Genomic DNA, 27,057 nt, shown 5'->3' with positions numbered 1-27,057 from the left:
GCAGTTAACTCGACTCACGCAATCGTCTAGGTGTGTCGGCCACTCTAACAATATGTGCCCAGAGCATACAGAGATAAAAGCCCGTTTCATGGCACATAATGCCTGCCTTGACAATGAGTTTATGTCACTCGACAGCAAGGCGAACCACCTTAAAAGTGTGTTTGACTGCTAATGTAAATTCAAGTCTATACATGTATCTAGCCAGGACAAAGACGTTAAACTTACTTAAAATAATCAACAATGTGGTATAAGAAAAACACACAGAAAATACAAACATGACTCGGTGAATTTATGGCTAGACCAACCCATTATTTATCCTCCTGCAGCTTGAGCCATTTTCTAGCGAGGACGAACAATGCGTTCGCACCACATGACGTATACGCAATATATACAAAATAATTACGCACACCCACAGCAGCTAGACACTAATGAAAATTACTTTCCTCTTGGCCAGAGCGGCTCGCATGTGTAGTCCATTTGGCCCAGTGCTCTGCTGTCTTTGCTCAACCAGTTTGATTGCATATAACTAATTGTTTTGCTTATAAATTAGCACATTTGTATGCAGTGCCACGCTCGAGACGACAATGCTGACGTAATTTATTATAGCACCCCGAGACATGCATCCTAGACCAGACAGCCAGCTAAATCAATTGGCATTGCCTCCAAAGGGGCGCGTGCGACTGACACGAGCTGCGAATGTGGAAGGTGAGCCAGAGCATGGACAACTGGAAGACACTGGCTGACATGAAGCAAGCTCGTTTGCCTGCTTATGACGTCTCTCAAATTGAACTGGGCTTTTGCACAGCCAGCATAGAGCTGGTAGATATATCTATGCATTTCACAGTTAATTCAGTAATTTTCCATGCAATTTCCAGAATTTTCAATAGCAGATGAATATTATATGATAGAGCCATGTGTTCCCATTTCTCATTTTGGTGAAATATTTTAACAATGACTATATAATAGAGTTATATATGAGTGCCTTTTATAGACAAAGGCCTATGCTTCCTATTTTTCATTTTTATGAAATATCTAAGCAAGGTTTTCTATTTTTAATCAAAAATACTTTCAGTTTCGCAGTACCCCACGAAGTGTCATTCCTTAGATTTCTTTCAGCTAATTGCCTTCATTTTACCTTTTACCTAAGTAAATATTTTTCAAGGCCCACCCCTAGTGAATGCATATTGTGTATACGTCGTCCTTGACACACAAATATTATCGAATTTAATTAGCTTTAATGCATATGCGAGTGCAAGCTTTCTAGCCGCCTTCCAATATTAATCATTAAAATTTAATCAACACATTTCAAATGCATTTAATTAGTATATAACTAAACTTTTTATATTCTCTAATGAATCGAATGATATAACCTGCTGGCCCATTAATTTCGATAATTAAATGAAAAGGATCTAGACAATGTCTTGATGAATAATTGAGTGTAATGAATAAAGCATAATTATTTGCCGAGTCATTCGTAATTATTTCAATTACTTGTATATGGAAACACTTCTTCTGTACTAGAGTTACATTGAGGCAGATGAGCATAACATCTTTGTTTGCATTATCATTGAGAGATGTTTTATAGCTAAATTCCCTCTCTTTTATGCCTTCTTCCTTTCATAACTTTTGCAACTGACTCTTAAGATAAGCTTAAGATTTTATTCATTTTTGATGGATAATTTAAATTCAAAAAGAAAACTTTGCGAATAAAGTAAATAAAAACTTGGCTACGTGTTTAGCCAAGTTTATGAATTGTGGCCCTTGCGAATATGAATGGAAGAAGAAATTCATTCGGTAGGCCTAGGCTGACATTGACAAATGTTTGTTTTAACTTTGGCTTAGACTTTTATTATCTATACTCGACTAACACCAGCGTATGGTAATACTTTACAAATTCTGGTTTAGTCTGCCTTTGACGTTGGCCAAGTAAAGTGAGGAAAAGTTGCTGCAAATTTTCTTCATAAATTTCGAATTTTTATTGGTGCTCCAACGGAAGTAATGCACAGAGATTTCCACTTAAGATTCCATGTGAGTGTGTGAAAAGCTGAGCATAAAATGCATTTTCTATTGGCTAAGCGGGATGTGTGCACAACTAATGCAATTTGCTGCAAAGGATGCTCAGCCCATTGCACCTAGCAAAATGGAAAAGCAAATTATGCTAAGCCTCATATCTATCTGACTTAAGGGAAAATCATATCAACTTGGCTTCAGCAATAATTTAGGTGAAGTGAACTTTCCTCACAGGCAAGTAAATATGTCAATTATTTACTTTATTATTATTATTATTATTATTTTTTTTTTAGCTACATTTAGTTCAGGTAATTGCAGCTATTGGCCTTTCAGCCATATTTTGCTGGCATTTTGTTTTATCGTAGGCAATTCACCAGCAGGAAATGAACCGGAAATGCGCCCATCGTTAAGGTGCAAAAGCGACTTTTGCATGCAGCCTTCACGTTTCGGTGGCGAACAGCTTTTTTTTATGGATATTGTCAGCGTGCAGTGTGGCTCATATAATGCAAATGTTATACGAGCTCAAGTGGCATAGCAATAAAAAAGAAGCATGATCTCAATTACGCTGGCAGCCCTAATGAAAGTGGACTCAGCTCATGGTGGCAATAAAGAAACTAACGTTGAAATAAACTAAATTTAAATGAAATAAATCCAATTGTTTATTTATTTATTTATTTGTTTTTTTATTTGGTTCATGGCACGAACAAACAACCGCAATGTCAAGCAAACTCGGTTGACTGAATTCCCAAAAATAGTTTCTGCCACTTGCCACTTGCTGCTCGACCACAAATTTGTAGCCACATTTCGCCTGCTGTTGGTTTTTTGGCTTTTAGCTGCGGCTGCCATTCGCCTGCTGAACACGCAACAGACAAAACAATGTCATTAAAGCAAAATAAACGAGAATGGGTAAACACCCCGTCAGCCCGACTGCACCCGTCTCGCTTCCCCAAATTATTCGCAAAATGTCTGCCGCTTGCTGCAATCATCCAAACTGCCAGCTCCATTCACAGTTCACAATAGTCATTCTCTTGTTGCAGTTTTGTTGGCAACGCAACAACCTACACGCTACGATAATATGTTATATATACATATATATAACTATAAATATGTGTGCTTGTGTTTGTGGTTCTGTTTACTATGCGTGCAGTCAAAGTTCCCATTAGTCGGAAATAAAAATATTTTGGCCTGCAAATAAAAGCGAAAAAAGCAAATCTAGTGGCTGCGCAACAAATTGGACAAACATTTATGTGATCCCTTTAGCTCTTTAATGTCAATATTGCTCCTCACTTTTATGGGGAAATATCTGTATCTATGTTCATTAAAATTTATGCGAGTATACGTGAGTTGTTGCTGTAGTCATATGGAAATGTAGTATCGATGAGGCTTTCAATGGTATATAATAATCTATTTATCTTGTATGTGTAAAATGTTAAATTCATTTCTTAAATATATATCACTATATTGTTTATCATGTACTTTGAATAGTCTTGGGCTTCCCTTGCAATAAATATGAGGGGAAGTCAGAGGGGCAGACAGAGGGGCAGACAGAGGGGCTGACAGAGAGGCAGACAGAGAAGCAGACAGAGGGTCAGACCTTTAGAGGGCGGTGACTTTGAGAGGGCAATAACCTTGAGGTGACCTTGAGGAGGTGGTGATCTTGAGGAGGTGGTGACCTTGAGGAGGTGAGGACCTTGAGGAGGTGGTGACCTTGATGAGGTGGGGACCTTGAGGAGCTGGTGACTTTGAGAGGGCAGTGACCTTGAGAGGCTGGTGACTTTGAGAGGGCAGTGACCTTGAGAGGGCAGTAGTCTTGAGAGGCAGGGAGAAGGAAAGGATGAGAGAGCGATATGATATAGAGCGGTAAGAAGAGGGGCAGAGAGTAAGGGATGGGCTTGACGAGATGCTCGAGGAAGGGGAAAGGCGTGGGATAGGTTGTGATAAGCATGGGAGCGAGTTTGAAGAGAGAGGGGGACAGAGACTAGTTTAATAATTTCTGTATTAAAAAACTCTTGCTGCTAGCCTTATAAACTAAATTAATGCTAGCAATAAAAAACACTTATCCTAAACACATATCGCGCTCTCTAAACTATTTCAGTCACGCCTCGAAGCTTAAAACTTTCATTATATTATAAAAGTTCTAATAGATAGTTTCGAATAGACATGCTCTGGCATGGCAAGGCATGACCTGTTGTCAATGCAATGCGCCGTGTGGAAACAAATTTTCATTCAGTTGTGCATGCAACAGCGTGCCACACATAATTAAGGAAGGACACCTAAGGACACCTAATACATCTGGCTAGGGAGTATGAGTCAGCGAGTGATGAGTGGTGAGTATTCCTGTCCGTCTACACAGGATAAAAAGCATAAGGAAGTCATCAAATTGGTGGAATTTCCGCTTCCTGCTTTTACTATAGTATCAAGTTACATGTCGATTTGTTGGTAACAAAATAAATACAATGAGCAAACAGTAAGTGAATATCCTTGTACTTTTACGAGAGCTAAGCCAGGCCTAAGTCAGATCTTAAATTGCTGCACAAGAACATAAATGCCGAGATAATAAATGCCTCGAACTGGAAGTGTTTTGACTTTGTGATAAATGAACTCGCGTCGAATTGATGGCTCATTCTATTGTTTTTCGATTTTATTGGCCTGTTAACAGCCGCGATGTGCGTTAACGGTGATTGCCAAGTATTAATTGCCCAAAGCTATAAAAAATATGTTAGCCTTCACGCTGTTCAGCTTATCTGCCGCTGCGTCGCACCTTGACCGACTAAAGAAAAACTGATTCTATTTAAATAGTGTAGCTCGACTGAGGCATTTGTATGCAAATGTCAAAGCTTCTCTGCGGTCGAGTCGACAACTCATCAAGGTCCTTGTCCAAGTGTCACATTTGTGGGGCGAACCTAATTGCCAGCGGCTGCATTCAGTTGCGTCATTTGCCAAGTGACCTTGCACTTGACGTTGCAACAGTTGTGGAAATGCAATGGAAATGGAAATGGAAAAGTAAAAGTAAAAGGCAAAGGCAAAGAAAAAGAATTCTTAAATAATTACCACTTGAGCTGCTCTGCTGTCGTGCAAAATGTGACAATTAAGGCAAGACCAGGACGCGGCCACGACATGACCAAAGACGTGCAGAAATGATAATAATAACAGCCTGGGCCACACGCCCACGCACGCCCAGTCCAAGTCCCAGGCACACATTTAAACGCGGTCGCCGTGGCGCTAATGTCCTTTTCCTTTCATCACCATCATAATGTCTTAATATCGTTTAAGTGGCGACAATTAAAATATAAGACAGCAGACGAAACCTAAGCTGCTTTTAATTTCAACGGCAATAAATCTTGATTGCTTTACATATATATATTTATATCTATGTGTGTATATGTATATATCTGTCTATCTATATAGAATTTGTGAATATTTTATATATATGCTCCAACAAGACAAATTCATTTTCAATTACATTTGGTTTATTATGAATTATTGAATATCAACGCATTTTACATTCAGCTCAAGCTGGAGTAATTAACTAAATAAATAAATTAAAAATTTATTGTGAAAGCATAAGCATTTAAGCCCATGTGAATACTTAAATATAAAATACAAACTTATGAAATGTATTCTTAGTCCTAAAATCAAATAATAAATCTGCAAAAATGACTTTGCAATGGCTTCAGGACTTTTCGAGTAAAACGAGAATTTGTCACAGCTCAGATTTAAAATTCCAATAATATGAATCGGCTTTTCATCTTAGCCAGTTTTCGCTAAAGGCCAAAATCGCTGTGTAACTCGAGGACATTTCAGAGAACTTGCTAATGCTATCAGCAGTTAGATCTATCATCAAACTATTGATTCGAACTCGACTTGTTACTTCCCCATATACCATATCACTAACTTTATTAAAGGGTATCAGTTAGCCATCGTTTTCTTTGAGCATGACCGCAGATAGGGCCTCATTACTTTGCATTCTTTATTGTCTTTATCAACAACGACAAATTCCCGAGAGACATTAGCTGCAGACCAGAAACTAATGAGCTGTAATCATGAAAAATGTTTCGTTTTCCAGCTAAGTAAACGCAAGGCAAATACAACATCACACGCACACACACACGCGCACGCACTCATACGTTCAAGTTAGGCCTTTAATTGAAAGCACGTTAATTTCTTGCTGCTGTTATTGTTGTTTGCTGTAATTGATAAACGAGAGAGACATTCATTTCGATTAGTGCAGCTGTCACTATCCGCTTGCCATATTCAAGATTAGTGCGACTTAGAGTGGCTGTGATATGACTAAATTGATTTACGCGAAATTCACATAAAATATTAAGTATACGCCATGTCTTCAATGAGCCATACTTAGGATACCAGTCGTATTCCCCAAAGCGCCCAGTCACCGCTTATCTCCCGCAGTATGCGCTACATTATGGCTAAAAGCTAAAAAAAAAAAGTTGCTCAACTTGTTCACAGGCAGCTGGGCGTAATCACACGCTCCAATAACCGAATTACAAACGCCCTGTGAGATTGTCAGTCTGCTATTTGCCAGGAGCTTAGTTTGGCTTTGCGCATTTCAAGCACAATAATGAAATGCTTTGACTCTTTGACATTTAATAGCAGCTGATGATGTCGCTTATAATGAAGCTCGCCTGCGGTTGACATTTGGCAAAAGTAAACACTATGGAATGCTGCGTTTATATTGTTAATAGACGTAAACTGCAATGAAATCTTTAATACAACTTCAATTTTATATTGTTGGCATTAAATATTTCGTCATACGAAACGTCTGTCGAGTTGGTAATAATGAAGTTTTTCATCGTTCCAGCAATTTGTTATTGCTCACATCAACCTGCCAAAAATTCCCTCTATGTTATTTTAAATATTTTCCACTCGTTTCTTTATTTTTATTTATTTATTTATTTTTTTTTTTTTTTGCTCAGCCGAATTATAAGACCTACTGTCGACCCTCATCCCAGCGGCAGAGACACAGACACGCATAGCGATAAAACTCGGCACTTTCGCTTTGGCAGCTTAACGCGTCGCAATTTTCTCAGTCTCTCATGATAAAGCTAATACTCGGGCTGTTTCCACACGGTACTACAACAACAACAGTAACAGCTACGAAAAAAAATGGGCCGGATGTGAATATGTAAATTAAAGCCAAGCATAAAGAAGCAACAACCAGTGGCTGCGAACAGGTGGAACAGGTGGAGTCGGGCAATAGAACAAACAGCAGTTGATAAATTATTTATTTCAAATCGTGTGTGTGCGCGTGCGAATGCATTGGGTGCTGATAACGACTCCAATTTGCCCCACCGTACCGTATCCAACTGAGATACTGGATTACGGCTCAGCGCTGCTGTTTGCGTGTGGCAGCCCAGATAGCTACGCACCACCTGTGTGCGAATACCAAACACCAAACACCACTGAATCGACGATGGCATAAAAAACAGGTAAACATACAGCAGGTGTCTGGACTGCGAAGGTGGTTTCAATATTAGGCACAGTATGCACAGACAGGACACTCAGATGTTTAAACATTGTATATGAGAATATACATATAATATGTAATTCAAATATTGCGCAAGTAACCAAGTCTTTGAGAAGCCTTTGCATACGAGATGAAAAAAAGACGCTCATTAAGGTATGCATAGGCCAAGGGTGGAAAAGTCTTTTATAAGGATGCTTAATGAGATTTTATATTCCCTATTTAGCATCAATAATAGAAACTCTTCAATTTAAATTTGAAAAATATTAAAATTTTAATATGCCTTATAAAATGAGCATAAGACATTTTCTTATATATATACATTAGACATTATCTTATATATATATAATAAATTATATTATAATTTTTCTTGTAATGATAGTAAATTCTTTTTTTTATATTTTTACCATATCAATATATATACATATATATATATATATATATATATATATATATATATATATATATATATATATATATATATATATATGCTTTATGCTTTACTAACCCAAATATATCCATATTATCTTTTCCTTGATTCTCTGATTTCAGCTTACATGGCCTTCGAATACTTAATTAGCCCCCCTCGTAGTTCAGTCCACGTCAAGGTTTAATGGGCTTTCAAATATTTATAGGCACTGGCAAGGCAATGGCGAAGGCAAAATCAAAATATAATTTATTAAATGATATGTGTGTAAAGAACAACAAAAATAAAATTACTATTATTATTAAAAAAAAAAAAAAAAAAAAAATAAGCAGATAAATCTCATTGGAACTAATTCTTAAACTATTTTTGGAATATTTTCAAGCAATAATGTAAAGCCCAACAATGTGCTAGCCGCATGTACTTTAAGTTCTTGCTCTTAATCAAATATTTGCTCCATTATATTCAATCATTTAGGCACAGCTGCTCGACTGTCCGGGGCTGGGGATGTTCTCTCATAATATATTGTTACTTGGGACACGTTCAATTATTTATGACGAATTCAGTTAGGCATAAGCAAATCGATCAATCAATTGAGAAGGGCTACGCAACAGCGTTACACAGCAGCAATGCAGACACGCCCACATTATCGACAAATGAAACAACGCCCACGCTGGAAACATAAACGCTGAACATGACCGAAGGCAATGCGTGCCACGTGACTGGCCGAGGCTCTCAGAGAGACTTCCAGCTCGTGTTTTTACCATATCAATCGCATTAAGGATTAGCTATTTTGCACATCATTCTTATTGTGTGAAATGGATCGAAATATCACGCCTACTGTTCGATTAGTTAACATTAAGCAGACAATTACCGCGACTAGCTGCATTCATGGCAGGCCCATCTGTCAATCAGTTTACATAAATTGAATCTGAATTGGACGTTGATGCGTGTTGGATGGGAGTAGACCCCGATTTAATATGCGTTTTTGCATGCATTTAATTGGCCCAGTTGATGGCCCTTGATTGGCAGCGGGGGCTCAACTAAGTGCTCGATAGGTCAAAGGTTGCCCGCAGGCCCAATTGCCAATGTCAATGTGTGGCCATTTGTCATTGAGGATTATTGAGGTTAGCCAAAGCCACAAAGTTGTATTGATTTGACATTAAAGCCGGGCGGCTCCTGCTGGGGCTTTCGCAAACGGTATAACGGTCTAGGGGCCAACTGGAGATAATTAAAAATCAATACAAGTCAGATTTGAGCGCACAAGTTTTAAAAGTCGTTTCACAGTAAATATTAGCTGAGGGCTAATTAAGGTCTCAGACGCGAGCAAGTGAACCAACAACTTATGCAGAGCTTTCGGTTTTACCTTTAATAATTCGAAATCTTGTACATAGTATATGAATGAGCACACTCCATGGATTATGGGCAACCAAGAGCAGCGCTGCTACTCTGTTGCTTTCTAGCGGCAATGCTTATGCAAATCTGTAGCGAGTGTGTGGGTGGAAAATCCAGCACGAGTGCAACAGAATCTAATAAAAATAAAAAAGAGTAAAGCCCTTTAACCTCAGCATTCAGCTGAGGAGCACATGGAGCCAAGTGCGTTACAAACTCGGCTAAATTCCGTTTCATCCCCTGGCATGAAACCGCTTAAGCTGTCAGCGACGTGTTGCCATAGCAAAAGTCATAAAAGAATCGACCGCGCACGTAGAAACTTAAATCATTGCCTGCACTAATCATGGCATATCCATACACCGAAGGGAGTCGACACAGACTGAGCCGAGGCAGGCGAATAGGACGTGCATAGTGTAGTGTGTATGTAGTCATTCTTAAAGCACAGCCAGCGCAATGCTGCGAGGCACATAAAACTTCAGCAATTGCACATAAATCTTCCACAGACAAAATGGCCAACTGTAGTTGGCTGTTGGCGGTGCTAAAGCTTTGCATTCGTAGCGGGCGTATTGGCTTTCGCCAACGGTAAAACTCAATCGTGTGGAATGAACGTGGGTGACGGCGTGGGCAGCGTTGGTGGGAGTGTGGGCGGCAGGTGTGTGAATGATATTGAAATGCACAGGTGCGGGCCAGGCGCCATTTGATACTAAGAAGCCGAAGCCATTTCCGAGAAAGCAAATCAGAAATTCAGAATCAGATTTCACATTATTTGCTACTATTTTGAATGTTAGCAAGAATAAAGTGAAGGAATATTTTTAAATGGCAAAACATAAGGGAGTGCTCGACTAGAGAGATTATGCATAAGTCGATAGTAAAAGTTTGTGAGTTAAAATATATTGAAGAACATTTCAATATTAAAATATTTATATATAAAATAAATAAATTGATTGAAAATTGAATTGATTGATAAAATAAATAGATTGATTATAAACCGATTTTTATATAGAGTAATTACAATAATTTTTTTTTTTTTTTTTTTTTTTCAATATAAAATATTAAAAAAATTTTAAAATAAAAATATATTAAAGAAATAAAATTATGTATCTCTCTCTCTCTCTCTCTCTCTCTTATATCTCTCAGATTTAAATATATGTTTTTGCTTTCATTTATAAACAGTTTTTGATATACTATATTTAATATAAAGTGTTGAAGAACTTATTAATCTTTATGCTAATAATTCCTAAATAAATTGAGTATTTACGTGATGTATAATATATCTATTTATATCTTATATCTTTGATTTTGATATATAATATTTGCAATAGTATTGAGTATTCGAATTAAGAAAGCGCTTTAGAGGATGCATGTATGTATTAAACTAAGTAAAAGTTTACAGCTTGTTTAGAGAGCTTAACGATTGAACGATTGCTTAATCCTTTAATTCCATGCATAATGTTTGTAATGCCTGTGCACAAACCACAAATGTCAGCAACAAAGGCTAAGTAAAAATAAATTTCTGTGAGGCTTCTGTGGCTATATGAGTTATGAGTGGTTATGATAAATGCCCTGTAAATCAGACTCTGTCTGTGTGGGCTACAAACACAAATTTTGTATGTTCCTTTCTTCTATTTAATCACTCGAGTATAGACGACATATCTATATGCATAGCTTCTTTTGCACTGCCAGCTAGTTGTCTTTCGTAAAAGTCTTCGATTAGCAAACTCGTCTATCGTTTAACACCTGCTCAAACACGCTACACTTTTTTTTATAGGGTATTGGCGTGCACGCAACTGGCGCTGGTTGAAATCAAACAACTTTACAACATGCAAACAGCCAACGGCAGCACACACATAAATCTGCAAATGTGATAAATGGCTGTAAAGCGTAGCTTAATGTTTATTTTAAATAATGATGATGAGCAGCATGTGCCGCGGCTCGTCGCTGCGTATCGTATGCGAATTCGCCCGGCACATTAGGTGAAAGTGTCAACTGCCAGTTGTGTGTGGCTCGCTGGAAGGTCTTTTCTATGGAGCTCGCAGCATGCCAGCTACTGCTGCTCCTGCTACTCCTGATGCTCTGCTGATACCATTTCGCATTCAATTATTCATAAATTGCGCACGCGTTTGCGCTCATTACGCATACGCCCCGTGTGCGTAAATTGCTTTCCATATTGAAATATATGTCACTCAGCGAACATATTAATTTGATTCACACAGCGACAGGTGGAAGTTGTCCTTGCACTTTTCATATGCCCTGACATTTGACTCAGTACCATTAGCATTATTTTGCATAATTTAACGCTGCTGTCCGCCCATGAGCTACGCATTGAAGCCTGTTGTGTCCTTTTGTACTTGAAAAGTTTTTGGGGCGAACTTCTTATAATTTCTGTCAAATGTTGTTTATAATACCAACGCAGCCGAATAATTTACCCACGAAATCGAAAAAGTTTTCGCTGCCCTTTTAGTATTTGTTCTAACTTCGAGTTCTGCTATTGTTGTTGCTGGTCTCTATGTGTGTGGGTGAGTGTGATTGTGTGTGTGCGTGTGTGGGTGTGTTATAATAAATATAAGTCAGCGCGGATTTGCATACATTAAGTGAGTGAGCACAGTTTTATGGCCAAGATGAATATAAATGAGACAATTTTGACACTGGTATTTGTATTTGACATTTGCACGCTTTATTTAAATTCATATTGGATTTTGAATGCCCACAAAGTTGCAGGTAATTCGTTTAATTGACAAGCCTAATGGAGGCTCAGTAGCATTACCATTTCAACACATGTCACATAAAAGCCAGGATTAGGATGCGTAAAGTATTAACTTTTCATTCGTGCCAAGGGAAAGTATTGAGTAAAGTCTTTCCTCCAGCTCGGCTTATCCATATGCACCATCATAGAAGGCATAGGCAAGGCACACTCAGCTAGGATCTCCCTGGATACAATTGGTATTATAAAAACAAACAAAAGCTAATGTCAGCATATTGAAAATCCAAAGAGACACACATTTGTTTGTTCAACTTATTTGATGTAACCATGAAATTTGGCGTAATACATTTTTCTTTATATTTTTGCCCGCTAAGCCGTTCAGGGCCACAGTCAGGGTCATCCTCGGCCACAGCTTATGGCAGGCTAAGTACACACAGCCCACGACATGAGTAATGACAACTTTATCGCTCATCTGTTTGGTTTGTGTGTCCCATCGGATTGGTCGGCGGGGGGTCGATGGCACTTGTCAACGTTTCTGTTTTAGAAACGTATTTGATTATATTATATGTTTCTGCTGTGCTCTGCCCAGAAAAATGTGTGGGCAATATTTGTGCCTGGTGTTAGTCTATATGGATTTTCTATTGCTTGTTGCTACTCCCCTGTCGAATGAATCGAAGATTACCTAAAAAGCAGCGTGAAGCATTCGACATGCCTGGGGAACAACAACTCATGGATTATGAATATGGTGCCCTTATCATTCAAAATATTGCATCCATTATGCAAAAGGCCACTCGCCAGTCATACCCATTGGGTACGCACCCCTCCCCACCCACCAACCATGGTTGAGTCAATGGCGTCATTAGCATTAACAAATGCCCGCAGCGTGAGGGCCATCAATCCAAGAGCGAGTGGTCCAAGTGTCCAAGCTGCTGCGCATACAAACGATTTGTCTTTGTGCTTATTGCTCGTTTACAAATTTGATTGTTGTACGTGTAGCTAGAATTTGTATGCCATGTAATATAATATTCGAGAATCCTTTTCAAATGAATAGATAATGTGAGGCAAAGGAAGACATCTGAATAACATTGTTTGAGTATTTAAATTGTAACATTTGGCAATATGGTCGAAGATATCCTCTTTCTGTCTCTCTCTCTCTCTCTCTCTCTGTCTCTCACTCCATCTCACTCTCTATCTATCTCAATCTCTTTATATATCAATCTATCAATTCATCTACCTTGCTCTCCTTGTTCCTCTCTCTGTCTCTGTCTCTGCCCCTCTCTCTGTCTCTCTTTTTCACTCTCTTTAAGAAATTTTAAGCTCAATGAATCAATTCTCACTGCATAAGCTTATGCAAAATATATAAATATCGCATATTTGTTTTTAGCTAGCATTAAGATTTTAAAGTTCTTGGTGTCTATCCAAGTTTTAATAATCATATGGTAAAATAATATTCTACAATTTTACGTAACTAATAAAATAATAGCTATTTCAGACCCTCCCAGACTTGAAAGCCCAAAAATATGATTGATTAAGTATGGATAACTACTTACATATTCTAACAAAAATATTCCAAAATATTCCATGCCTATTCCATCAAATTCACAAAGCAGATTTTGTGTTTACTGTCATTGGCACACCGAAGCATTTGAGTTGGGAATGTGTTGTAAAATGTGTTATTCTTGTTTGGCCAGTCTCGAAATATAAAAACTTACAAAATCAAATAAAAAATATCAAAATACTTTTTTTTTTTTTTGTCTATAGATTTCTGAAATTTTTGTCAGTCAATCGCGATGCAGGCCCATCATGCAATGCCGGATTTCCGGTGCCGGAATAATTGCCAGCACAAGGAGTGCCAGCGGCATGCCCCGCTGGGCATCATAGACCAGCACACGCAATGCAAATGCTTGGGTGAAGTGAATGCCTCATCGATATTTTTGGAGAATGTGCTCGACTTGGCCAATTCATTGGCCCAAATAATGATAATTTGCGGCCTGCACGAATGCAAGGCCAAGTCCACAGTTGACATTATAACGTATGCCTTTCTGCACTACGATCAGGTGTGCTACTGCATTGACACGGTGCCCAAGAAACGGCTACGAAAAGAGGACATCTTCCACGAGTTGGGCAAAAAGTCATTGATGAACAAGGTGGAGGCCCACCTCGCCTACAACATCATCAAGCGCGGCTTCAAGGCCTTCTACTACGAGCCCAAGCAGGAGCTGACCTACGATGATCAGGGCAGGCCCAGCTACAATGACGAGTGCGTCTGGGTGCATGCGGCACGTAAGACAGCCGAGAGCTATGCACGATTCGACGGCCTATCCTGCAATGAGCAGATGGCGTATGAGGCCAAGATCAAGATCGTCTATAAGAAGTTCTACGATCGCATGCAGACCCGCAAGCGCCAGCCGGAGGGTGATGACTGTAACTGTTGCTTCTGCGCCAAGAAGCGTGGACATCTTGTCTATGCCAAGGAGCCGGTGCCCTGTAGCACGAAACGCAAGCCAAAGCACGTGTGCCCCTATTGCTGCAAGAAGAAGCAGAAGCAATCATACACCCATCCCGCTCGCCCGTCAACCAAGTGCCCCAAGTGCCACAAGTCACGCAAGTTCTGCTGCTGCACCAAGATGGACTTCAATCTGCAATGGGTCAAGAGTATCTGGGATCGTCCCGATTTCAATCAGTATTACAAGAACGAAATCGCCGAGATCGAACAGCGTCTGGTCAAGGGCTCCTGCTGGCTGCCACCAGAGCCAATTGGCGCAGATGGCGGCGATGGCGAAGAGGCCGAGGAGGAGGAGGAATTCTCACCGGAAGCACAATTGGCTTTAGGTGGCAAGAACGTGGGCCTCCTGCCCAAGGAGGATGAAGAAGAGCCAACAGAAGCTCCGCCTCCAGCTGCTGAGCCCGAGCCAGCTGCCGAGCCACCCAAGGAAGAGGACCAATAAACCGTCAGCAAAATACGCACTAAATTTTACCAAAACGGATTTCATTTGGAAATCAACAGTCTCATTAAAAATTCTATGTACTCTTTCAATTCAATGACTTTCTTTAGGCCCGACTTGAAACGAAATAAAAATTGCGATATTCAAGTCCTTCAGATCTGCAAATGCAATTATTTAGATTGACTTAATATGAAGGACCTTAATATGATATGACTTAATATGAAAGACCCAATTTCACTCGCGAATGCTAGATCATATATGTATATATATAATCTAGCTGTAACTGTAACTCATTCGTACTTCATGTATTCCTGAGGCTTGAGCATCTTCTTGGCATCTCATTGCAAGTTGATAGCAACTTGCTATGAAGTGTGCAGCAGGCCATTATGGCATACAAGTTAGACGTGTTGCCCTGCTCAGCTATGCACACGTCCAAGCACACTTCATCAAAGCCACAAGCCGCTCAACAGTTGTTGCTGCTGATGAAACTGGGGCCCCAGCTCGAGTGCTGCATTTCAACAGTAACTCAAGGTTGCCCTTGCAGCGCCCGTAGCTGAAATTGCAAACTGCAGTCATTTACCTCGCACTCGCACTCCAAGTACTCACTCAACAGTTCTTTGATCCAGGCTTATTCAGATTTCAAACGGGGAGCATGAGGAGCTCTCTGCCAAAGGTGTAAGCCAAAACTACTTTTGCTGTGAACTAATTGCACTAGGTTCATGCATTCATCTCTGGCAATTTGAGCTTTAAAATAAGTATTACATATGTTTTTTCCAAATGCTTGCCCAAGCTCTCAACGATGTTATTAGTAGCTCATTAACAATAATAATAGGTGCTTGCTTGGACTAAAATTGTTTCAGGTAACCTTAAAGGTTTAAATAACTTTTATTTAGATATACCATTGCAATACGATTTAATTTCATATTTCTGAATATTTCACTGAGTAGGGATGCTCGAGCTGGTAAGGCTTAGCCCTTTGATTTTAAATTCTTAAATAATAATCTTCAATATTATTAAAACCGCAGCATATTCCTTACCCCAAATCCTTTTCTCTTAAATCAACATGAATATAAATCATTTCAGAGCCTGGCTATCAAATTGGTAATTTTTCCGTTGCGGTTTTATAGGTTTTCCGCCAATCGAAACGAGGCCAGGTGGCATGCAAAACGAGAGCCTCAGACATGGAAAGCCGCAACGATTGATACAATTTGTCATTGGCTGTCAATCTGGCCAGCCAAGGCTGCACATCGAGTCCAAACGAATTCAAGTCCAAGGCTAGCCAGCAGGTGTCCTCGCACCTGTCAGCCGATAGGCTGGCAATTTAAATGTGATTTGTGGTTGAATCCACACTATCCTCTATCATGCGTGTTGCGTATAATTGCCAGAAAGCATGCTAATTTATTTTTGGTATTTTTGATAAGCCGCAGAAGCCGCAAAACTTTACTATTTGCCGAATTGACACTTATTTATTGGCCACTTACAATGCAAATGGATAATTAAATATGCAAATATGCTGTACGCCTGAATGGCAGCCCACTTCAGTTGATCACATCGTCAATTGGTTAATAACAGCAGCAAAAGTACATCAATTTGCATTTTAATTGTCGAGAGGCAAATTGAATATCTTTATGCAAACTGAATTGATGCTGTCTGAGTAGATAGGCATGGACTTGAGTTTCACTTAAAGATGCGAATGAAGCGAATGAGTATGATGATAAGCCTGCAGCTTATATATGCAGAAAATATATAAAGTTTCAAAGTGTTTGCCTCGGGCTTCAACAAAATTCATTAGAGCAAAAGTTGTCAAAACAGATTTTATTGCACATAAAATAAAGGTAAGCAGGTTTTGGGCTGGGCAAAGCAATTTGCACGAGCACAAGGAAAATGTGTGGAAATTCAGAGTGAACTACAGCACCTATGATATTGAATATAAAATATGATGGCATTTCAACGCGCGCCACATATTTATATACATATATATATATATATATATATATATATATATAGATATAGAATTGCTTTTAATGCTCGCAACCAAATTGGATATTCGAACTCAGCTGCAGTCAGCCGCAGCCGCAAAGCCACAGCAACAACAGCCAACCAAAGATGCTGGCCAAGGATGCCTCATGCTCGGGTAGCTGCAGAGAAGTCGCAAGTGGATTTTTAGTGTAAATGTAAATGCGCTCAGCGAATGCCAGTCCGCATCTGCAACTATATCGAGGGGGCCATAAGCTGGAGTTGGCTTTATCCTTTATGTCGTTGGCAGGGCACTGTATGGCTGAGCTTTGCTGAGCTTGCCTGGGCTTGGCTGGGCTTCTGCAGTCAGCCTGTTTACGAATTATTTCCATATACTAGTCGGCTTTGAAATTGGATTTTATATGTGGTCGCTGCCATTCTAAAAATATTTTTCTTTCAACTGTCTAAAAGCATGCAGCACGTATATAACACATACCAAAGTAGGATAACGATGAAAGCTGTGTTGTCCTTAGAGACTCTAGAGACTTACACATAAATATACGAGGCGCAGAAAGCTAAACTATTATAAAAAGGCAAAATGGAAAATGTCAAGAGTCGAGTGGTAAATGCTCGAAAAATTCCAGCAGATCTCATTTAAATAAATTGTTTCGTCCGAAGAACTCATTAATCAATCCTAATTTATACATAATATAAAAAATGCAGTCAAGGCAAACCATTTAAATTTTGATTATACTACAGATGTTAGTCTTTAAAGCCAGCCACGGCCACAAATCAATAAGCCACGCCTTCCCGCATGACAGTTGTTTGTCTATCAAGATTACCTTTCCGCATTCCCAGTCACTTTGGCTTAATGAAAGAGTGATGTTCTACCTGGTGCTAGCTTAGTGCCAACAACGTGGCGTATGAGCAATGCCTGAAGGCCCTCAATGGCTGACCTTTTCCGCCAAATTGACTTCCTGACTGTTGCCATGCTTGTTTTTACATATTCAATACGTTAGTTTTCCTCCTCTCTTTTTTGTGCTCGGCAAAACATTTATAGCTCTAGTGCGCACCGTAAGTACCCACAAATAATGAATGGATAGCAGAAGAGGGAAAGCAGCCAGCAAAAAGGAAAATGTATATATACAATATATACATATATATATATACAAATATATATATGTAAATATATATGTGTAAAGGCAACGCGAAGCGGAAAAACACTTTTACTCGAGTCGCTGTCGACAGCCCGTAAAATTGACAAGCCGTAAAAAATGTACGTATAACGCACCCATGCTATTTGTCGAATGGCTGAATGCATGTAGAGCAGCAACTTTGCGCTTTGATGACCCATAGACCAGCGTCAAATAATATTACGCCATAAAAGCGGGGCATTGTGCAAAGTAAGCTGAATATATACAATATACATATATTCAGGCATTTACTTAGTTATAGCTGGCAGCCCCTGCCTTACCCTTACGTCGCGCTCATTACTGTTATACAAGCCATAAAAGTATGCCTAATGTGAATACTTAAATAGGAAGAAAGGACCTCAGACTTCGCCGCGTCGGGACATTTAAAAATATACAGTGAGTAATGCTGAAAATACGCATCGATTTTAGCAGTGCCAAGAGCAATCGATTAATCGATTAAATTGACCTTTAGCATCCACATAGATACAATGTCGTCGTATATAAAGCATGTTTATGTAGTCTAGTGTTGAATTGAGCTTTATTTACGAATTGCCAAAATTTGCATTGAAACCAGTTGAAATCAATTGATTCCGCTATACTAAAGCAAATCGAATGGAAGCTTTTGTATATATTTATTTGTGTATGTATTTATATACTTTGTATACATATATTTCTATGCATGAAGGGTATATTAGTTTTAGTTCAGTTCAACTTAAATGCGTAATATAATATAACTGTTGTGCCCGTCTTTGCATCCCCAAGCAAAAGTTTACAAACGCAGAAGGTGAAATGGAATCATGTAAAGTAGAAACCGGCTATAACGACTCCGCTCATAGCGTCCGTACGGTTACTGCGACAAAAATTCTGATCACCAGGCAAACTTACATGAGCAAACTTGTACGGCTATAGCGTTTTTACGGTATAACGACGGTCCATTGGGCGTCGTTATAACTGGATACTACTGTATCTATCTACATGTAATTGAGTGCTTGATGCAACGTTCACAGTTTCATAACCAGTAATATTTATTCAGCTAGCACATTCTTGGCCTAACTAAAGCCTGCTAAAGTCAGGCATATCAACCTCCTATATCAACTTAACTAAGCCGGCGCATGGCTGCAACTATAAATGTGTAAAAGATACAGCAAAACACTTTTCATGTAACAAAAGCATTAAGTGCTTTTACAAGTAACGCCTCAATTTGATTTTAATTAATATCATAGTTGACTTGTGTAATGCTGCTATACAGCTCTAAAAGGAATCATAGCTTCAAGCTCTAAGCTTCCTGGAATCAATTTGCAGCGAACAGACGATTTAATTAATTAATCGAGAGGAAAAGTTATCAAAGCCTTAAGTTTGTAAGCGCCTCGCTATGCCTCAGCTGAGCGGCCATGAAGCCAAATGGCTCTAAAGCTTCGATGAATACATACATATATAAAGTGAGCCAATGGAGGGCTAATTAGATGAGCCAGATTCTTAATTTCGTTCAATTTAAATCTTTTTAAGAGGACTTTGTGAATATGCAAATAATTGTTGGTAAATTATTGAGTCCGTCTGTGTGCTGCTATGCGGCACTGTTGACAGTCGTCCGAATTTAATTGGCATGAGCCAGCAAATCCAGGCATGACCCTGTTTTCGATTGCTTTCTGGTTGGCTGCGTTCACGCGGCGTATGCGTAATGAAACTGACCGACAGCGTCGAGCTGAGCCCATGCAAGGCAATTTGCGAACACATATCTAAAAATTCATAGATTTGCATATGAATGGCCCAGTTTACACAGAGTTGCCTGGCAAACAGCAAATCACAGCCCCGGCCTCGTATAATTAAACTGTCGACATAATTAAATTTATCGCACTTTTGATATATTTCCAGTTCGGCTGCAACTTTATGGCATTGGCAAATTGCTTACAAATGGCTATTATATGTAGTCATATTTCTTAAATGCTTTCTAGGTATTCTCTATCGTTTAGAGCACAATTTATATTGTGCACACTTATTTATGGCCGACTGTGCACACACACACACAAACACTGTTGCACAGCTTGTTGAGCTGTTTGTGGCAAAAGTTTGCTCCTTGAAAATAAAATAATATTTATTCTACAAAGTTGTGCATTTTGTGCCGAAAACGATGCGAGAATGAAATTTTATTAGATTGATCACAATTTTTAGTATTTGCATTGGCAATTGTGCTGAACAATTGAAGAGTTCTTTTAAGCTGTGTTATAGCTATGATATTAGAATAGATCATAGATAATGTATATCTTTTCGCTCATGAATCGAGCTGCATTTAGGTATCTGAATCGAACTATGCTCTTCTAAATGGCATGTAAATAGATTTAAAAGTAATATTATTTTTTGGTTGCCAAATTTTAATACATTTCTGATATTTTAAATGGAATTTCTTCTCTGAATTTCTTCCATTCCATTGTAATTAACCCATTCGAATTTCCAAAGCATTTAATACTTTCCGTAATATATTTCAGTATATGTTAAATATATATTTTAAATGTTTTATGCTATAGATTGCTCTGGAATTTCTTCCAAATTTGAATTACCCTATTATAAATTTCCAAAGCATTTAATACTTTCCGCAATATATTTCAGATATTTTAAATATGAATTTTATACTATAGATTGCTCTGGAATTTCTTCCAAATTTGAATTACCCTATTATAAATTTCCAAAGCATTTAATACTTTCCGCAATATATTTCAGATATTTTAAATATGAATTTTATACTATAGATTGCTCTGGAATTTCTTCCAAATTTGAATTACCCTATTATAAATTTCCAAAGCATTTAATACTTTCCGTAATATATTTCAGATATTTTAAATATGTATTTTATACTATAGATTACTCTGGAATTTCTTCCATAATATAATTAACCGATTAGAATTTCCTCAACATTTTAATGCTTACCTTAATACATTTGAGATATTTTAAATATTTCATGCAATTAGTACAGACTTCTCTGGAATTTTTTTCCAATTGTAATTAACTTTAGAACTTTCTTATCATTTTAATGCTTTTGCCAAATAAAGATATATTTTAAATGCAATTACTATAGACTACGCTGGAATTTTTTGTACATTAGCAAAACAAAGTAATTTATTTAGATACAAGTTTCGCTTGCCTAGCTGTTTGTCTGCTAATCTGTTTAGCTCTTTAGTACTGCTCGATTATTCACGCACTCTAATTCAGTTAGTGGTAGCTCGTCTATGGTCACATGCCAGTGGGCCGCCTCACAAATTACGTGGAAATTACGTTTTTAATTATGCATACTTTAGTTTACTTCCATTGAGGGACAAAGTGGACAAAACCAGCTTCGTATGAATGTAACTTGAGCGTGTAATTCAGTGTATGACTGTGTGGGCGTGCTATTGTATGTGGGTGTGTAAGTGTGTGAGTGTGTGAGTGCGTGTACTGCCACTCGAGTGCACTCGGAAAACCAAAGCGGCAACAAATGGCAAACAAAACGTAGCATACCCAGAGACGTTCGCTGGAGCGTGCCGCACATGCAAATGCATAAGCGAATGCAAATAAAACATTCTCAAACGCGACCTGCCACTGCCCGCCCATTGAGAGAAATATTGGCTTGCAACATTTCGTGCTGCCATTCAAGCTCATTTCGCCATATACGTGATTGCTGGCAAGCGCAGCTGCAGTCGCCTGCCTGCCACAAATGTGCATACATGTATGTATGCCAACGAGCATAGTCTCTATGGATGGCCCACCAAAAAAACAACAGAGTGCCCGAATTGAGAAAGAAACCAAAATCGTGATTACGTTCGCATTATGGCCAACGTTTTGCACTGGGAGTTTTGCTGAGCTGCAATTTCCTGCCTGCCTGACTCGTAATAACCATCAACTTTATAAGTTTCTCTTGTTGCTCCTGCTTCCACCTCGCTCTCGTACACAGACCTTCTAATTTTATTAAAAACTTCTGGTTGCTTATTCGTGTGCCTCGCAGGAGGACGCAATCCCTGACCAGCTGAAACTTTCACAATGTTCAGCCTTTTTTCTGCTAATGCTATGAAATTAATTTTCCTCGACGCCCACATTTTGTTGCTCCTCGATTTTTTTGTTTTTTTTTTTTGTATTTTGAGGTTCTCTTGTCTTTTGCGTTGTTCGCCAAGTTGTTCGCTACGTGGCTCATTAAGTATAAATAAGCGAAACCGTGAACGGAGTTCGTGCAGCAAAAGTTTTAATGGATTTCTCATAGGTGAGAGGCGTCAAAGGATTGAGCCGCCATTAGAGCTTTGTTTACGACTGCGTGGCGTATTTATTTATGTTTTATCTATTGTGGCTCGAGCATTAGCAGTTGACCTTTCCATGATTTGTATACCCTGCGAAGGCTAAGTTTGGCCAGACAGCCGTAGTGACTCCGATAATACTTTGAGTTAACTTGTGTTAGAGTTAATTCTCTGCATCAATAAATGGTGAGTCGAGCTTATCTAGCTGTCTGTACAATCAATATATATAAATATTAAATAAAATAAAGCAATAAATTCTAGAAAATATAGATCCAATATAAAGGGCAAGCCAGTTTAAATATATGAGTTAAAATTAGTTTAATTGCTGATTAAATGCCATTGAAACATTAGTCTTATTTGATTGAATATCGTGCGCTAAATCAAATTCAAGTGGTTCGCCCTTTCAGTTCAAATGCCACTTAATAACGCTTTAAGGCTCTTTTCAATCAAGCGCACTTAAATTGCACAGGCGCACATACAAACATAAATATTCATACACACACAGGCCGACACTCAACCACAACTCACTCACACACACACACACACACACACAACCACTTAAATCGTAGTCTCCATAGCTCAACGAGCGTGGAATAAAAGAAGTCAGGGGTAAAAAAAAAAAAAAAAGGAAAACCTTGCTAAGTGACAGGCGGCGCTTTGTAATGTCCTGTGCTTTTGTTGCAACCAACTCAGACCTGGTGCACAATTATTAACTGCCAGCGTTCAGGGTAAAAAAATTATGACCAAGTCGACGGCGGTCATAAAAGCAGCCAAAGCCAAATGCCACAAGCACAAAAGCGACCGACAATGAATGGCCGAGTGATGGACACCTTTGAGAAAAGCACGAAGCCAGAAAATGAAAAGGATAAGAAAAGCGAGGCAAGTCCTTTCACCACTGCCTGTCCAATAAGCTTAGAACGTGCAGTTTGTTCGTTGACTCAGCAGCTGCAGCAGAATCCAGCCACTTGAAGCACAACATAAACACAACGAAAAACTTTGACAGAATGCAGAGAGCTCAAGCTGGGTTGTTATTTAGTTATTGTTTAAATATAGACTAAAGCCAGCAAGAGTTTTTAATTGCTGCAAACTGAAATCCAGTTTATAGTTTGTTAAATATTTGCAAATATACGAAAAGAATTTTTTGATACTTTTAATTAAAATGTCGTTTAAAAATGATATATGCGCAATATACAAAAATGTATTTAAATATATAAATCGACGAAAATAAACTAAAATTTGGATAGTGTTAATTAAAATTTTAATGTCAATAATCTGTCCTGATTTATTCTAAAATAATTTTAATAGGAATCGAGCTGAATAATTGATTAGCTGCAAATCGAAATTTGAGCATAATTTATTAGGTATTAAAACTTTACGGTTACATGGAAAGCATCACTTGTTAATGCATATTCTATTTTGAATTTCGCAAAAAATTATAATAATAATAATAATAATAATAATAATAATAATAATAATAATAATAATAATAATAATAATAATAATAATAATAATAATAATAATAATAATAATAATAATAATAATAATAAATAAATAAATAAATAAATAAATAAATAAAATAAAATAAAATACATATTTTGCAAATTATGCTTCTTTAGGGAAATTGGAAAATCGGAGTGAAATGTGCTGTTATGAATGAGGCAGAAGAAGGTATTCTCAATCACATAAAATATATTCCTAATCGGCATCAGCATAATTATATGATAATAACATGATAATATCATGATAATATAATCAACCAAACATATGTCGATATAAACAGCTTGAAAGTGCAGATATTCCTCAACTGCAATAAGGGTATATATGATATTTTCAATATATTAACAATAATATCAACTATGTGAACTGCAACTGACATAACGGAAATGCGAAAAATATATTGAATGCAACTGCAACAACAACAACAACATCAATTGAATGCTTCTGTGCAATTGCAGCTGTTGATGCCATTGCAGCTGATGCCATTCAACATTTAACCTTTAATTTGACATTTACAGAAAAATAAAAATCTTTTTTCTTTTGCGAATGAGTATAAAAATGATACAATTACTTGGAAAAGAAATAATGAATAACACATGACGGAACATCTGCTGCTGATTAACTCGATGATAATGAAAAAAGTTTAACATACAGTTAATTAAGCAAGAATATATATTTTTAATACAATTTCATTGAAACTGGGCTGCGATTCAACAATGATAAAGTCTTTAAAGCCATGTTCTATGTATACATATATAATGGATCTGGCTTTGCGCCGTTGCCTGCCTGCCTCAAATTGCCCGACCGGCTGGTGTTAATTTAATTATATAATAAAAATCTGCTCATATATGAAGAAAATATGGGTAAATTCCAAGCCAAGAACACGAACACTACTTAACGAGGGTAATTAAAAAAAAAAAAAAAAAAAAAAAAAAAAAAAAAAAAAAAAAAATATTCACGAAGAATTTTAATCGAGGCAAATAAACATTTCAGTAGAAAAACTCAGCAAATTCTTGTGTAATTGCAAACTGAGCACGCAAATGCAAATCCATTTGCACACTCGGCTAAGCAAAAGTCGAGAAAGGCTAGGTTGAATAATACAAAAGACTTTGAGCATACCCTAGCTTTTGCTCAGAGAACTCGTGAAAAAAGGTGTCAATAATATTGGATGCTAAGCAACCCAAAACTCACAATTTGACTGAGAGCAGCGTTTGTTATTCAAGGTTAGTTTTGTCTTCAATAAACACAATGACATATTTGTTTAGGCTTCGATACCTTTTTCTCAACAAACGTTCAATTATTGCCCACTGTTTGCTAGACATGAAATGTTTTTGTTATGGCTTTTGTATGAGCTGCAACTGCTTCAGTTACAATAGAAAAAGATATGAGCAGAAGAAGTATTGATTTATATATACAAGCCATTGAATTGGCGGGAGAAGTATGTAACTACTGCTACTTAATGATACAGAATATATACATATATGTATGTACATACAGAGAAAAATATCTATATACTCGTAGTATAATATTTCTAATTTGTAAAGCAACTGTAAACAAATTTAAATACCTTTGAATTTTAAATGAAATCAGGATGAAGAGAGAAAGTTAAGATTGGCTGCAGGCCTTTAGGGTATCTAGCTGAAGTTGATTCATATACAACAGCTGATAATAATAGGGCTTACAGGATCTTGAAATACTTATACAAACGTCCTGCTCATGCTCTGCGTGTTTATGCCTTACTCTCTTCGAGAGTAATAATAATCAATAAATTCACATAGTCAAGTCATGTATATAAGTATTATATGCAGATAACCGGAAAAGTACGAAATTAAAATTCAATTTGAAGCAAAAAGCGACCTTGCTTACTTCTGCTGCAATACTTAATTACGCAATTATTTGCATAGTGCATACAAATGTAATAAAAATGAGTGCGCTTACCGCTACGCTTCTGTATGGGGTTGGCCATGTGCCCGTACAGGCGACTCAAGTCGATGGCATTCGCAGTCGCTTGGAGCAGTAGCAGCGAGAGCAGAAATGTTGGCCAATTCAAGCGTCGCTGGTCCATGGTCAGTGGCATGGAGGAGGACATCTTGCAGCTGGTTTTCGTACCTTACGGCGCTTCTTCTTTTGCTGTGAACGTGTTCAAATTAAAGCACTTGCTCTTTCTGACCGTCTGAGCGTCTCTTTTTTTTCCCCCCGTATCTGTGTTTGAGTTCTGGGATCAGCACAAATTGTAGAACGAGATAAACTTTCACACGCGCACGTTTGCTGCTGCTTTACTCGAGTGTTTGACAAAGTTTTCTAGTTAGTTTGCGTTTGGACCGCCGTGTCCTTTACTTTAGTTGAGCGGGTGGTAGCCCCAGCAGCGGAACGATTCTGTTTGGTTCCGTGTCACGGCTGTCACTCTCGCTTGGACTGAGCGCTGGACGAGTTTATTTTTATTTGTTGGCTTTTCAGATGGGTCTGATTGAATTAGTGCTGGGACTCCTGCTTCCTGCTGTCACTCTACATTAACTAGTTTGCTATGCTAATCGTCTTCTAATGGAGTTATACGCACCCGAAATTAGCTCTATTCCTAAACTTACGTTCGTTACGTTGTTTCGATATTATGATATGTTATGTTATCGCGTTGCGATTGTTTCCTACTATATAGCGATCTATAAGCCGTTGAATTGAATTAGCATTTGTGTTCGTTTCTAAAATATTTCCGTTTCGTTTTCGCTTAAACTTAAAATCGAAAAAGAATTTGCAGGCAAACAAATATTATGTTTAAGTCGACTTTTTACATTTTTCTACACTGGAACGAGAAGAGCAAATACAATTCACATTAGTCAATTGAAACGCTTGGACATGCAATAATTTCGCATGCAATTAAAAATTTTTAATTGGTTTTCTGTTTCAGCTCGCGAACGAATATTTCCCAACTGGCACACAAAGTGTTCGATCTAATCAAAAGAAAGTTGAAATGAAATAAAATGAAATTCCTGCAAATTTAAATGTTCGTGTAAAAGAAAACATATCTGACAGCCACACATAATAACATGAACAACATATCAATTCAAAATACTTTTCGTATGTTACAGGATAGCTCAACCAAAAATTCAGGGAAAATTTTTAATCCTAAAAAAAATAATAATTACTAAGTATTATTTTACATGTAGCTGCCAGGTAAATGTAACTTAATACCAGCACTCCCCTGAC

At 37.9% G+C, this 27,057-nt stretch overlaps 2 protein-coding genes across 2 annotated transcripts in view; one reads left to right on the top strand and one right to left on the bottom strand.

Moving 5' to 3' along the window:
• Window positions 1-27,057, bottom strand: part of LOC108620753 (IDLSRF-like peptide) — a 46,260-nt gene that overhangs the window by 15,279 nt on the left and 3,924 nt on the right. Inside the window, exon 2 of the mRNA XM_018017684.2 lies at window positions 25,795-26,653. Coding sequence (XP_017873173.1) covers window positions 25,795-25,945 — 151 coding nt within the window. The 5' untranslated portion in view covers window positions 25,946-26,653. The remainder of the gene's footprint in view (window positions 1-25,794; window positions 26,654-27,057) is intronic.
• On the top strand, window positions 13,639-15,109 carry LOC108620748 (uncharacterized). Its single transcript, XM_018017679.2, has one exon. It carries the CDS (start codon window positions 13,800-13,802, stop codon window positions 14,955-14,957), a length of 1,158 nt encoding a protein of 385 aa, XP_017873168.2. The 5' UTR covers window positions 13,639-13,799; the 3' UTR covers window positions 14,958-15,109.

This window comes from Drosophila arizonae, chromosome 2 (genome assembly GCF_054131065.1).
Source record: "Drosophila arizonae isolate 15081-1271.41 chromosome 2, UAZ_ARI_1.0, whole genome shotgun sequence".
In the NCBI taxonomy this organism is placed as follows: domain Eukaryota; kingdom Metazoa; phylum Arthropoda; class Insecta; order Diptera; family Drosophilidae; genus Drosophila; species Drosophila arizonae.
The sequence above is the reverse complement of the archived record's forward strand: the minus strand, read 5'-3'. Positions and strand labels throughout refer to the sequence as shown.

What these genes read in the sequence shown, in the direction of transcription:
- LOC108620748 (XM_018017679.2), top strand. Translation starts at nt 13,800, where the DNA reads ATGCAGGCCCATCATGCAATGCCGGATTTCCGGTGCCGGAATAATTGC.